This window comes from Gobius niger, assembly GCF_951799975.1.
Source record: "Gobius niger genome assembly, chromosome: 14".
In the NCBI taxonomy this organism is placed as follows: Eukaryota; Metazoa; Chordata; class Actinopteri; order Gobiiformes; family Gobiidae; genus Gobius; species Gobius niger.
The window spans coordinates 24,728,832-24,743,494 of record NC_136865.1 but is presented as its reverse complement, the minus strand read 5'-3'; the positions used below and the strand labels follow the sequence as shown (position 1 = coordinate 24,743,494).

The following is a 14,663-nucleotide window of genomic DNA, read 5'->3' as shown; positions in this document are numbered from 1 at the left end:
AAGGTCTGACGGGACTGGGCAGAGCAAAGGCCACAAAAACAAAACATCTCCAGTTCGGTCAGCGTGGACTTTAAATCATACCACACATATTCAATAACATGTTTAGGGTCATTGTCTTGTTGAACGATCCAGCCCTGGTGCAATTTCAACTTTGTCACTGATTCCTGGACATTGTTTTCCAGAATCTGCTTTCATCACTCTTTGTGGTCTTTATAGTTCCGTTTTTTGTGGCTTTTCTGTAACTTTTTAATGCTCTTTTTTTGGGCGTTTTCATCTTCATTTATGTCGCGTTTTCGTCGCTGTTAAGACGCGTTTTTCAAGAAGCTTTTAGATTTGGGTAATGCCTGGATACCTTGATAATAACTGGAAAAAATGTGCTTTGCTCAAGTGGGGGTTAATGTTCTTTTTTGCAAAATTGTGTTTAACGCAACGTTTCCTACCACACCCTATGATCACATATCAGTGAAAGTGGAAGTTAAAATTGATCGTGAGAAAGCATGAAAAACACTCACTGATGAGAATATTTACTTTTGACAGAATGAACATTGAGAAGATGGTTGTGTTTGATCCTATTTGCGCTTTATGTTTAGTTTAGAATTAGTTATAGTTTAATTTCTTTCCTTTTTTGCTAATGTTGATTAGCTTTATTTTGCATTCAAAGCTTTATTTTTGCATTATTACATTACCTTAGTCTTTATTGGTCTCTTGCAAAAGGGACACTTTTTTTTTTTGTGGTCTGTGTTCATGCTTCCTTATTTAACACATTTTATTGGTTTGGACATTGGTTCATTTTGATCTGAGTTGTGAACGAAGCCTCAGTGGCCATTTGAAAAGTTTAGATCGTCGTTTTATTTTGTTTGTTAAGGACAAATAGCCACTACAGCTGTAATGGAAGAAGAACATATCTACGCCAATGTCCCCAGAAAAGCAAGACATTTCAAAGGTGAGACTGGAATTTACACATTTACTTCAAGTTTTTATTTTATGAGGAAGCCATATGCACAGAGTCTGTAGACATATTTAAAGATTGTCTTTTTAACCTCTTAACCCCCGCCTTAACCGAGCGCATTTTCTCTAGTTGGGCTTTATGGATCTTTTTTGAGTTCTTGCCGTCACTTTTTTCGTCATATTTTTTTGTCACATTTGTATCACATTTTTGTTTCTCTTTCGTTGCCTTTTCATCCTAATTTTCATCTTGCTTTTTGTCACTGTTTTGACACATTAAAAGCCAAACTGGAGATCATGTGGTCAGTTCAACTTAAAGGACTGAAAACTTGTAATGAACGACTAAAAAGTGGTTTCTGTGACTTGTTTTGATCATTTCATCACTGAAGGTCTAGGGCAGTGTTTCTCAAACTTTTTCAGCCCAAGGACCACTTAAACTTCCAATTTTTTTCTGAGGACCACCTAACAGAATCCCATTCCAACACTCCTCCAAAAACAAAATAAGAAGGATGAGCTAAATTGATGTTTAATATGCAACTGTTTCAAGTCAAAACTGAATTATTCAAACACAAATGCAATGATATGATCAGAAATTCCTATATGAATTTCATTTCATTTGAAAAAAGTAAATGTGAAATGAGCTGCAGCTTAATATGAACAACAAAACATGTGCAAAAAAGCTGCTGTACCAGCCTTAATGTCATTCTAAAGAGCCAATAGTTCCAAACTGAGGTTGTGGCTATATAGGAAGTCTATGGTTGTAACTATGGCAACAATAAAATGCTGAAAAAATGCTGGGAAAACTCAACGTGAATGTTGAGACAAGTGGTGCTGCTTGTCACACATCAGTTTCTGAATGTCTGGCTCTAAAGAGGAGAATTTCAGTCTCAAACCAACCAGTGTGGAAAACCCAACTTCACAGTTGTACAGTATTGGGAAGCGCATGAGCACTTTGAGGGCAGACTCTGCACGCTTTGGATGTAACGCAAACTTGTGCACAGACACACATGCCATGGAAAATAGGAGACATTTGGCTCCACAAAAGCGTTCTCTGGATCACAAGTAACAAAACGCTGCTTATTTAATGAAAGTCTGTTACATATTGACGTGAAACACCTGCTGTAAAGATGATAGAATGAGTCGTGGCTGCATACAGTGGACGCACGTACGGCTGCGGTGAGCGGTGGCGCGCGGCAGCAGGCCGTGCGACCCGCCCCAACCCGCCCCACGATCAAAGGACAATTTTATGACCCGATCTGCGGGCATGGCTGCGGAGACGCAGGGGAACCCGCAACCCGCGTATCAGGTACGCACGGTTCTGATTTGGTTCTGAGAAGTGCCAGCCGTGCGCATCCATGTGCATCCATAACACTTCAGCTCTGTCCCTCAAAAAGGAAAGACTTCGCCCTGGTCACACTGCTCTGGTTGCTCTTAAAGTTTGATCAAATGATAAGAGTTGGCCAAAACGGCCCAACTCCCTGTGCAACGTGCGCTGTGTAGGGGTCGGGGAAACAGGGGTTCGCGGACCACTAGGGGGCTATGGCGGACCACACTTTGAGAATTACTGGTCTGGGTTAGATAAAGAAGGTCAGTCTCATTGTTTCATTAATTGTTTAAACTTTTTTCTTCAGATTTTGAAGTTGAAGCTCCACAGAGCAGACCAAAGGCGACAGTAAAGAAAGTGGCTGTGGTGGTGGTCATTGTGCTGCTTCTTATTGCTGCTGTTCCTTGTGTTGGAGTCATCGGTGAGTTACACTTTACAGCTTTTACTGTTTTACTGTTAACACATATGTCTGTTTTCTCAGTGCATTATAACAGGGCATTCAAAAACAACACAGAGGCAATGGCAGAAACTATAACGGTCTCAGGTAAGACCCAATATATGATCAAGTAATTACATAAAATGGAACTGAACTGTTATATATTTTTGTTTTTTGGTCGTTGTCAGACAATAGCACTGGAATCAAAACAACCCCAAATGAGATGACCACAGGTAGGAGAAAGATTTGAATTCTCGTTGAATAGTATTAGTTCAGACCTTTTTTTTTACGATATGATTTGATGGTACTTACTCGTGTTGGAGTCATCGGTGAGTTACACTTCACTGCTCTTACTGTTTACACATATGTTTTCTCAGTGCATTATAACAGGGCATCCAAAAACAACACAGGGACAATGGCAGAAACTATAACGGTCTCAGGTAAGAGCCAATATATGATCAAGTAATTACTTAAAATGGAATTGAAATGTTATTTATATTTTTGTTTTTTGGTCGTCAGACGATTATACCACTGGAATCAAAACAACCCCAAATGAGATGACCACAGGTAGGAGAAAGATTTTAATTCTCATTGAATAGTATTAGTTCAGACCTTTTTTTTTATGATATGATTTGATGGTACTTAGTCAGCCATGAGTCATGGCTGAGGTTGGTTCTGGATCGGACTGACGGACTCAGAGACAGAGGGTCAGTGGAAGTGGACGGACGGCTCTCCACTGAACCAGAGGTGCGACATGAAATAACATCTTTGACAAAGCAACTCAGCTACTTTGAAGTCCATTGTGTCTCTTCTTATCAAACTTTATCTTTCAATTTTCAAATGTACAACTAAACAATTGAATAAATAATATATATATTTTTGGTCACGTTTAGTTTAACATTTTGGTCGGGCGAACCAGATGACTGGAAAGGGGCTAAAGGTGAATACCCTGAAGGAGAAGACTGTGCGATCATTTTGCCAACAGAACACAAGGAGGAAAACTGTTGGAGAGATGTTAACTGCGATTACAAACTTCAGTTCATCTGTGAAAAAGAAGCAACCTGTGTGTTGGGATAATCTGAGTGAAGAGAATAAGGCTGTGCATGTATGTTAGTCAACCTTCAGGCCTCAGTGTCGCGCTTCTGAAATTTTGCTGAATGTCTCTCCTCGCACTTCCCTCCTTTCAGACGCTCAATAAAGCATTATATATATAAAAAAACCTTTGTCTTTAGTATCACCTTGTTAGGACTCTGAAGCTTTTTGAATAAAGATGAGAACTTCCTGTGATTTATGTGGCAAAATTGTGCAGTTTTTATGTCATTAGGTCATTGTTTTGCTAGGTTAATTTCATCAACTATATTATTTCATCATAGTTTTGGTCACAGTAATATTATATTTGGCTTATCCTCTGTCGTTGACTTGGCTGTCTCTGACCACTACTGCGTGTTTTTTAAAATCACCGCTTTTATCCAGCGTGAGACCTCCTTGAGAACTGTAGGGAAGAGCCATCTAACCCCTGAAGTGGCTGCAACTTTTATCGATATTTTAGACAAACACCCCCCCTTGGTTTTACCTGCACCCTGTGATTTTATTGTTGATGATTTTAACAGTAAGCTTCAATCCACCCTTGACCTGGTCGCGCCTCTAACACTGAAACAAATGCAAGTCAAACCCACGCCCCCATGGAAAAATGAGGAACTCAAAAAACAAAAAAGAAATTGCAGGGTGCTAGAAAGAAAATGGAGGAAAAATAAAATTACAATCAATTACCAAATTTACGCTGAACAGTTGAAAACAAACAATAAAACAGTTAGAAACTCAAGAGATTCATACTTCACCAAAATCATATCAGACAATAAAAATAATACAAAGGTTATTTTTTCAACCATTGACAACCTTCTTCACCATGATCCTAAAGCTTTCCATGAAACTCCATCAGATTCCCTTTGCGAGGCATTTGCAGACCACTTCAGGGGGAAGATAGACACTATCAGATGTAATATTTTATCTACCCAAAGAAACACGGTTTTAAATACATCTGATTGTCTATTTGTTCCAGAGGAAACACTGGACAGTTTTGTCCTGGTTAATGCTGAGATGCTTGATAAAGTTTTCTCCTCAGTGAGGCCCACCACATGTCTTTTAGACCCGGCCCCAACGCCGTTTTTTAAAACATTTTATGGATCTTTTAGAGACGAGCTTTTAAACATGATGAATTGCTCTCTTCAGACGGGGGTCTTCCCTGCTGCCTTTAAAGGGGCGGTGGTGAGGCCCCTGTTGAAGAAGAGCAATTTGGATTTTTAATGATTTTCACAATTTTAGACCAGTATCCAACTTACCATTTTTAAGCAAAATTTTAGAAAAACTTGTTTTTACCCAACTTAGTGATTTTATAAATGCACATAATGTCTTTGAGAAATTCCAGTCTGGCTTTAGGGTAAACCACAGCACCGAGACCGCCCTTTTAAAGATTTTAAACGATTTTAGATTAAATTATGATTCTAAAAAGTTGACAGTGTTGGTTCTTCTGGATCTGAGCGCTGCCTTTGATACAGTCGACCACACTATCCTAAGTGTGGATACCTTCTCCTCTAAGGTCCATAAAATTACATGTGGTGTGCCCCAGGGTTCGATTTTAGGCCCAGTGCTTTTTAACCTGTATATGCTCCCTCTTGGTGATGTTATCAGGAGACATGAAGTCAACTTTCACAGTTATGCTGATGATACACAGTTATACATCTCCATGTCTCCTGATGACACCAGGCCAATGGATGCACTTTTTAACTGCATTTTAGATATCAAATCCTGTATGGCAGAAAACCTTCTCCAGCTTAACCAGGACAAAACTGAAGTTTTAGTCATCGGTCCTGAGGCCCAGAGAGAGAGACTTTTACCCAAACTACAGTCACTGTCTTTTAATCCTTCCTCACAGGTGAAGAACCTGGGCGTGATTTTTGACTCTGAGCTGACTTTTATTCCACACATTAAAAATATCACAAAGATAGGTTTTTACCATCTAAAGAACATAGCCAGAGTCCGCCCCATTCTCTCTCGGGCCAACACGGAGACGCTAATGCTTTTATCATCAGTCGTATCGACTACTGTAATGCCCTGATTTCTGGTCTTCCCAAAAAGAGTATCTCAGGTTTACAACTCTTACAAAACTCAGCAGCTTGTGTCCTGACGAAGACCAGGAGGCGGACCCCATTAGACCGGTTTTAGAATCGCTGCATTGGCTCCCCGTGTGTTTCAGGATCGATTTTAAAGTTCTTCTAATGGTTTTTAAATGTCTTAATGGTCTTGGTCCTTCTTATCTTTCAGAACTGCTTTTACCTTACAAACCTTCACGGCCCCTTCGCTCCTCCGGCAGGGGTCTCTTAGTTATTCCTAAAGTCAACAGGAAAACTCACGGTGAGGCGTCTTTCCAGTGTTACGGCCCTCGCCTCTGGAACCACCTGCCGGAGGAGCGAAGGGCTGTAGAGAACGTTCAAGTTTTTAAGAGCAGGCTCAAGACCCACCTTTTTAGCTTAGCCTTTAACTGATATTTATTTTGGCTAGGCCTATTTATTATTATTTATCCGCACATTACAATTAATTAAATTGACATTTAATAGTTATTAATATTTATTTTGTATTTATGTATTTTACCTCTCGGTCTTTTTTTTTATTTATCCTATTATTCAATTTTACTTACGTACTTTTATTTATTTTAACAATTTTTATGCTCTCCCAGTTTCCTCTGGAGGAGCCCTCTGCCTCGGGAGCGGTGATTGGCTGTGGCTTCTGGGGTGCTGTCTTGTGGGTGTCTGGATGGAGTTGTGGTGTGGTGTTGTCCGGGCACCCTGTGTTGGTCCCTGTGGCTGCAGCCGAGGTGCCGCTCCCGATGCAGACGGCTCCTTGGATGGTGTTCCCTTACCTGGTTTATCTGCACCCAGCCTTATCTTAGCCTTTTGTTCATAGTCTCCACTGTTTTACTTTGAGTGTGTATTGTGTGCTTGTGTGGTGTGTCTCTGGGGAGGTGGGTGGGGCGAGTGTGAATGCGACAATGTGTCTGTATTTTTGGAAGGAGGTGGGTGTGAGAGAATGTTTTTAAATCTGTAAAGCACTTTGTGTTACATGACATGTATGAAAAGCGCTATACAAATAAAATTGATTTGATTTGATTTGATTATCTAGACTTAAAAGGAAGATAAAAGCAGTTAATGATGTTTTGTGATTTTTCTTTTTTTTTTAAACTAAAAATAGACTATCCATACAAATGGGAAGAAGGAATTAAAACCTCCACTGTCACGGTATGAAAGTGATCATAGTCTGCAGGGCAGTATCACCCATGGTCCATATAGGTCCATGCATAATTTGAGATGCAAAGTTCTCCCAGATTAAAACTCTTGACACTAAATTAACCTTGTGTGTTTCAATGTGGCCCAGGCTGGGAGCTCAATGAAACACAGTCCAATAATTTCTCCCCAAAAGCATTACACAAACCAGGACAAACAGCTGAGACATGTGTGGAAGCCTCAGTGGAGACCTGGAGAAGATCGAGAGCAGAGAAGCAGGTACTGACCAACGACCACAGACATGTTGTGAAAGAGAGTAAACACTATACGCTGACAGAAAAGACGAAGGAAAAGAGGGATATTGTACTGGCACAATGGAGATCATGCTTTACTCTCAGACTTGGCTGTAAATACTGTTTTAGGGGCATTAGCCCCCAGTTAGCTTTTCCAGTCAGCCTGTTAGCTTCTTCTTCGTGATTCCATTAGTGTGTAGTGGGTCTCCGTAGCAGGGAAGTTGCAATTGTGGTTTTCTGGCCAGAGACACCAGGGGGAGATGAAAGGAAAGGATTTATTAAGTTAAACAAGTTACTTAAAGGGGGGGTATTATGCAAAATCGAGCCACTTTCCCCTCCATTAAGGACATGAACTCCACCCGTCTCACCCGCAAAGCCATCAAAATCACCAGGGACCATTCGACCCATCACACTGTCTCTTCAAAGTAATGCCTTCAGGGAGGAGACTGCGGAATCTATGGGCCATCTACCAGCATATTCAGCAACGTTTCCTCATACTCTATGTTCACACATTACAGTGAAAAAGGAAGTGAACACTGATCACGAGAAAGCATGAAAAAAGCTCACTGTTAGAACAGTTGTTTAGTTTAGAATTAGTTATAGTTTCATTTCTTCCCTTTTTTTTTCCTTCCCTAATGTTGATTAGCTATAATTTGCATTCATGCATATTGTATTACCTTAGTCAGCAAAATTCAAGGTCAAGGTAGGGCAGGCAAAAGTTTTTTTTTGTGTGTGGTCTGTATGCTTGCTTCCTTATGTGAGTAAGTCACTTCAAACGCATTTTACTGGCTTGGACATTGGTTCATTTTGATCTGAGTTGTGAACGAAGCCTCAGTGGCCATTTGAAAAGTTTAGATCTTCGTATTATTTTGTTTGTTAAGGACAAATCGCCACTACAGTTGTAATGGCAGAAGAAAATATCTACGCCAATGTCCCCAGAAAAGCAAAACAATTCAAAGGTGAGACTGGAATTTACACATTTACTTCAAGTTTTTTATTTTATGAGGAAGCCATATGCACAGAGTCTGTAGACATATTTAAAGTTTGTCTTTTTAACCTCTTAACCCCCGCCTTAACCGAGCGCATTTTTTCCAGTTGGGCTTAATGGATCTTTTTCCTCGTGTTCTTGCCGTCACTTTTTTCCATCATGTCCTTCTAACTTTTTGTCTCTCTTTTGTGGCTTGTTTGTCACTCAGTTTTTTTTTTTACAGCCGTAAAAAAAACAACTAAAACTTTGTTGTTCTTTTGTTGCTTTTTAAAGCCTTTCTGGTTACTCTTTCGTCATAATTCTTGCCATTTTATTACAAGTGACTTTTTTGTCACTTTTGTATCACATTTTTGTTTCTCTTTTGTTGCCTTTTCATCCTAGTTTTCGTATCGTTTTTTTTTGTCACTGTTTTGACACTTTGAAAGCCAAACTGGAGAAAATGTGGTTAGTTCAACTTAAAGGACTGAAAACTATACAAAGAATGAACGACTAAAAAGTGGTTTCTGTGACTTGTTTTGCTCATTTCATCACTTAAGGTCTAGGGTTAGATAAAGAACTCGGTCTCATTGTTTCATTAATTGTTTAAACTTTTTTCTTCAGATTTTGAAGTTGAAGCTCCACAGAACAGACCAAAGGCGACAGTAAAGAAAGTGGCTGTGGCGGTGGTCATTGTGCTGCTTCTTATTGCTGCTGTCTCTGGTGTTGGAGTCATCGGTGAGTTACACTTTACAGCTTTTACTGTTTTACTGTTAACACATATGTCTGTTTTCTCAGTGCATTATAACAGGGCATCCAAAAACAACACAGAGACAATGGCGGAAACTATAACGGTCTCAGGTAAGAGCCAATATATGATCAAGTAATTACATAAAATGGAATTGAACTGTTGTATATAATTTTGTTTTTTGATCGATGTCAGACGGTTATAGCACTGGAATCAAAACAACCCCAGACGAGATGACCACAGGTAGGAAAAAGATTTTAATTCTTTGTCTGGTTGTTGAATATTATTAGTTCAGACCATTTTTTTAAAATACGATTTGATATTGGTACTTACAGTAGACCCGTATCAGTGCTTCAGATGTATTTTCTGCGTGCTCCTGCTGCCATTTCTTTATCTGCCACTTTTTACTCAAGTCACTTTTTCACAAGTCTTAAAGGTATCCAACGAGACAGAGAATGTCTGACTGTTGACGTAGCTGTTTTTCTTTTGACAAGCGTATGTTATCAAAGCACCCAGATATTTTTTTGTAATAAATGAATGGCTTCTACAAGGTTGAACCGCTGCAGCAGCTTCTGGTGCCTTTTAGGCGCAGGGTGAAAGGAACATAAAATAAAATAAAATAAAAATGTATGTCAATCTCTTATCATTGTCTTTCCTAAATATGTTTAGTTTATACAGATGTACATTAGCACCAAGCATATTTCCTGACTTTGTCTTGATCAATGTGTTGTTACCATATCATAAAGGTTTCACTGCTTAAAAATATTTTTACAACTGGTGCAGAGTTCGTGGGGTGGTGCCGTTGAGCTCCACTGTTTTTTGTAAAACTGACAATACGTTTCTTTCACAGTCCCACCTTGTGTGGTCCAATGCGACGCAGGCTGGAAGCTCAATGGAACAAAGTGCTATTATTTCTCAACCAATACTGTTAAATTAACCTGGACAGAGAGCAGAGACATGTGTCGAAGCCTGAGTGGAAGCCTGGTGAAAATCGAGAGCAGAGAGGAGCAGGTATTGACCAATGACCTCAGACATGTTAAGAGAGAGGCTAATGTAAATATGTCCCTGTGGTTTTAGATATTTCTGCACACTGAGCTGCCAAGAGGTTGGTTCTGGATCGGACTGACAGACTCAGAGTCAGAGGGTCAGTGGAAGTGGACGGACGGCTCTCCACTGAACCAAAGGTATAACACGAAATAACATCTTTTACAAAGCAACTCAGCTACTTTCAAGTCCCTTGTGTGTCTTCTTTCAATTTTCAGATGTGCAACTAAACAATTTAATTTATAAATCTATGCTTTTTGTCATGTTTAGTTTAACATTTTGGTGGAAAGAACCAGACAACTGGAAAGGATCTAATGCTGAATTCCCTGAAGGAGAAGACTGTGCGATCATTATACTTGAAGACTGGCTCTTGGAGGAACAAATCTGGGCAGATGTTCACTGTGGGAACTCACTTCAGTTCATCTGTGAAAAAGAACCAACCTGTGTGATACAATAACCTACAGTCAAATGAATAAGGCTGTGCATGTACGTTGGACAACATGTAGGCCTCAGTGTCCTGCTTCTGAACGTTTACTGAATGTGTCTAATTGGACTTCCCTCTTTTCAATAAAGCTTGAATATAAAACACAAGAGGGTAATGGTAAATGGTTTAAAGGACTGATGAATGATTCAAAAAGTAAAAGTATTGCCTTTGATACCATCCCAATCACACTGCACTCAGATCAAGTTGTGTTGAAATTGCAGAATTTTTATGTCAGCTTAGAGGAAAGTATTTTGTGAATAAAGTAAGTCCAGTGTTGTATTTGGCGCTAAAACAAGATTGAAACTCATTGAAACTCACTAAAAGCATAGAGACGAGCAGTGAGAAAACGCCAAACTAGGAGCTTTATCAGTTCTATGTTTGATTAAAGTCACAAAAAAACATACTGATTTGGGGCCCTATACTCAGCTACTTCTTTTGTCTTCATATGTTTGCATTGTTACAGTACATTTATGTGCACTTAAATACACTAATGTGAAAGCTATTCCACATTACACACAGTTTGTCACTTTGGACGAAAAATGAACATAACACAGAGCCAGACAACTGGAAAGAATGACGCTGATGGAGAAAACTGTGCCGTTATAGGCAAAAACCATCTGATAAATAAAAGATATTTCCTGCATAAAGAAGGACAGTGTTATCTGTAAGAAACCTGCAAACTCTGCAAGATCAGCTTCCTGTAACTATAAATGTTTGCTAAACTTTTGCTATTTCATTGACATGCACGTGAGTTAATGCCTACTTTCTGAAATAAGAAAACAGTTAGTAGTTTTTATATGTATCAAAAAGGCTCTCCCAAGTGATCTGACCAAGTTCTCATTGCTGTTGCCACTTGTTTTTATTTGAGTTGAGATAATGATTGAGAAACTGAAGCAGAAGCAGAAAATGTATTTGTGACAAGCTGTGAATTAGGAAATATGAAATGTGCACCACCCCCTGCCATGAAGTTCACACATTAACTGAGGAAGTGAAAATGGATCTTGAAAAGATAAAGAATGAAGTTATACCGAGGAAATGGCAAGAATGTCTGAACAAAATGAGTACGAAAATGTCCCTGCTACAACACGGCAAAACAAAGGTAAGACAGTATTTTGCATAGTAGTTAGTAAGAAGCACTTCTCTATAGAAAATATGGATAACATTAGTCAAAGTCCCAGCTCTTCTGTGGGTGAATTCTGTTGACATGAATAACTCATAAATCATTGGTGCTCTCAATTTTAAGTGAGATAATGAATTGATATGTGACATGACATTAGTTTCTTCCGCAGATTTTGAGATTGAAGCTCCACAGAGAAGGTCCGTGGTCACAGTGGAGAGAGCGGCTCTGGTGGTGCTCAGTGTGCTGCTTTTGGCCTCTGTCTCTGCCGTCATTGGAGTCCTCAGTGTCAGTCGGCCATGCCAGCTGAAGTCTGGGGCAGAGGAAGAAAATAAAACTCTCAGTACGTCAGCAGGCTCAGGTAATATTTGATGTAAAAATGTTAAACACAAATGTTATATCAGGGCGGCCTAACTTTTGCCTTTACTGCAAACTGTCAGTATATTCATTATCGAGACAACCTTAAATACAATATGTGACTGAGTAAGAGTTTTCCCTTATTCCTCCTCTGGTAATATTTGCATTTCGGTTGGATGGCGATGCAGTTCTGCTTGATATTTCTGTTTATGTGTAATTTCTCGTTGCTAAAACCTGTATTTCCCTGAAAAAGAGATTCTTTATCTCAGTGGGACTTTCCTGGTTTAATAAAGGTCAAAGCCACTGTGCTCTAGTGTGTGTTGGTGACAAAGCTATATACAGGCACTTTTGTTATTTCAAGATTCAAAAGATTTATTGTAATTGTCACAGAGACCAACGAAAATATGTTTCGAGCATCAACACTGTCATAGTATTTGATACATAAGTTATTTTCTTATTTACATGACAGAACATATACAGTATAAACATATGACAGAAATCTTTTGTGGAAAGCGGATGGGGCTGGTTGTAACAGAGAAAGTAAAAAACATGTGCCTCGTGGAATTCAGAAAAAAAAAAATCCACCTGACCTGATACACAAAATTTATCTCATTTTTAGATTCTGCTTTGTAAAAACGTTGTCTAACAGTTTAACATTTTTAGAAACCACACGAAGTATAGTTTTGTAACCAAGTGTTTTTTTTTTTTCACTCTTCTGCTGACGTTTCAAAATAACATTATGAACAACAGTGTGCCCTACAGCATCAATCCCGACTTGTCCAAACAAAGTGGCCCAATGTGGTGAGGACTGGGAGCTCCATGGGACAAAATGCTATTATTTCTCTCCACATTCGGCCAAATTGCCATGGAAGGAAAGCAGAGTGATGTGCCAGTGGCTCAAGGGAGACCTGGTGAAGATCGAGAGCAGAGAGGAGCAGGTATGCACCCAAAAAATACATACAGGACACAGTGTCGTCAAGGAGATGTTGAAACAAGATTAAAGAAATAAGCCACTGTTTTTACACAATGAGATATGTTCTTACCTGAGCTTAGACGAGTTGATGTGTAACTGTCTGGTCTTTGAGCCACACACATGTTGTTTGCATTTAGCCTCTCCCAGCATAGGTACAGTGCCAAACTGGGGTGAAGTTAGAAGCGACCAAGCTGTTCCACAAAGACCAGACAGTTACGCATCAACTGCTTTAAGCTCAGGTAAGAACATATCTCAGTTTGTAAAAACAGTGGCCTGTTCCTTTAAAAGTGCATATCATTCTTTTGTAATTATAAAGTGATGGGTAAAGTATATATAACAAATCTATGTGTGTACCATAGGTTTTGGCTCCATGATAGATGTATATGAAAATATAAATAGGCTAGGCTAATTTGTCCTCTTTCGTTTTCTTCTAAATACACCTGGATGGCTAGAAACAGAAAAGTGATCATTCATCACTTCTTGTTTCATGAGGTTTGTGTGAGGTAACATTTTATGAATAATCTACAAAAGTCTATGTCTTTTTCCAGTGCACTGCAGGAGGTCAGGGCCACAGCTTTCTTTTCTCATATCTTTCTTAAGAGCGCTGTATACGCACTATAAATTGTAATGTTACTTTGTAGGAATTTTTAGACGCTAAACTGCAAACAAAGATGATTGACAATGGGGATAAATTTTGGATTGGACTGACGGATTCTGAGGCTGAAGGGCAGTGGGTGTGGACCGACGGATCTCCACTAAATCCCAGGTGAGACTTTAGAGAAAGGTTGTAGGTTGGTGTTGCTGCTGAGTGACTTTTGATAAATACAGTGAGGAACTGCTCACCTGTTGTTGTTGTTTTTTTTTAGCTTAGCATTTTGGGCTGACAATGACAAAAACAAGGAGCCGGACAACTGGACCGTGGAGGATCCTGAGGGAGAGGACTGTGTGAGAATGGGCCAAAAACCATTCACTGAAGGGTTGAAATGGTGGTATGACCGATCGTGTAAACAGAAACAACGGAGTATTTGTGAAAAAACAGCAGAAATACTTTAGGCATGAAACAACTATGCTATTATGTTGTGTGGATAATCAAACGTCACTGTTTGGCCATTCCAAACTTTACTTCACTTTTCAATGTTACTAAACTAAAGCCGCCATCATTTTATCGTAAAGATATAAGTGCAGTCTCTCTGTTTACCTCTTGTCTTTTCTGATATTGATGTATCTGCTTTTTCTTTCGACTGTTACTTAGACAAGCGTATGTTATCAAAGCACCCAGATAATTACATTAATAAATGGCTTCTACAGCCCTGTACAGGTTTGGACCGCTGCACCAGCTTCTGTTTTTTTTTTCCTCATTCAAAATAACAACTCAACTTTTATAAAACAAAAATGAGAAAGAAGAACGAAAAGACATAACTTTAAATAAAAATGTATGTTGAACTCTTATCATTTGTCCTTCTTAAACATGTTGTGTCCCTCCTCGTCTTTACATAGCTGTAATATTGTGCAGGCTGTGATCTGATTATTTGGCGTATTTATCCATATTCAACTACAAATATTGATTTAGTATAGAAAAAAAATCAACATTCCCAGAGACTACAGATGAACATTAGCACCAAGCATGGTTCCTCACTTTGTCTTGATCAATGTGTTTTTACCATAAAAGTTCCACAGCGCCACCTTGTGTGGTTCAATGCA

General features: G+C 39.2%; 2 protein-coding genes across 4 annotated transcripts in view; both read left to right on the top strand.

The window, feature by feature from the left end:
* The window catches only part of LOC306973494 (uncharacterized protein), a gene marked incomplete at its 3' end in the record, with an annotated part of 37,243 nt that extends 26,755 nt beyond the window's left edge, over positions 1–10,488 (top strand). Inside the window, exons 14-28 of the mRNA XM_079570418.1 lie at positions 2,102–2,251; positions 2,446–2,532; positions 2,577–2,690; positions 2,751–2,813; positions 2,894–2,938; positions 3,083–3,145; positions 3,225–3,272; positions 7,134–7,298; positions 8,157–8,234; positions 8,864–8,977; positions 9,038–9,100; positions 9,183–9,230; positions 9,838–9,998; positions 10,065–10,171; positions 10,302–10,488. Of these exons, the coding sequence (XP_079426544.1) occupies positions 2,102–2,251; positions 2,446–2,532; positions 2,577–2,690; positions 2,751–2,813; positions 2,894–2,938; positions 3,083–3,145; positions 3,225–3,272; positions 7,134–7,298; positions 8,157–8,234; positions 8,864–8,977; positions 9,038–9,100; positions 9,183–9,230; positions 9,838–9,998; positions 10,065–10,171; positions 10,302–10,488 (1,493 nt within the window). The remainder of the gene's footprint in view (positions 1–2,101; positions 2,252–2,445; positions 2,533–2,576; positions 2,691–2,750; positions 2,814–2,893; positions 2,939–3,082; positions 3,146–3,224; positions 3,273–7,133; positions 7,299–8,156; positions 8,235–8,863; positions 8,978–9,037; positions 9,101–9,182; positions 9,231–9,837; positions 9,999–10,064; positions 10,172–10,301) is intronic.
* Positions 10,489–11,526: 1,038 nt separating this feature from the next.
* On the top strand, positions 11,527–14,276 carry LOC306973951 (C-type lectin domain family 4 member E-like). Of its 3 annotated transcripts, none has more exons than XM_079571046.1 (5): positions 11,527–11,614; positions 11,820–11,993; positions 12,740–12,927; positions 13,604–13,728; positions 13,829–14,276. In XM_079571046.1, exons 1-5 carry the CDS (start codon positions 11,551–11,553, stop codon positions 14,013–14,015), a joined length of 738 nt encoding a protein of 245 aa, XP_079427172.1. In that variant the 5' UTR covers positions 11,527–11,550; the 3' UTR covers positions 14,016–14,276. The 3 variants fall into 3 exon arrangements, with proteins under 3 accessions (XP_079427172.1, XP_079427170.1, XP_079427171.1); XM_079571044.1 differs by having other exon boundaries at positions 11,528–11,614; positions 11,805–11,993; XM_079571045.1 differs by having other exon boundaries at positions 11,550–11,614; positions 11,793–11,993; positions 12,752–12,927.
* Positions 14,277–14,663: the final 387 nt, after the last annotated feature.

Excerpts from the sequence above, each read along its gene's own strand:
- LOC306973951 (XM_079571044.1), top strand. The coding sequence starts at position 11,551 with ATGGCAAGAATGTCTGAACAAAATGAGTACGAAAATGTCCCTGCTACA. Across the intron at positions 12,928-13,603 it reads TCGAGAGCAGAGAGGAGCAG|GAATTTTTAGACGCTAAACT; the intron begins GTATGCACCCAA and ends GTTACTTTGTAG. Across the intron at positions 13,729-13,828 it reads GGATCTCCACTAAATCCCAG|CTTAGCATTTTGGGCTGACA; the intron begins GTGAGACTTTAG and ends GTTTTTTTTTAG.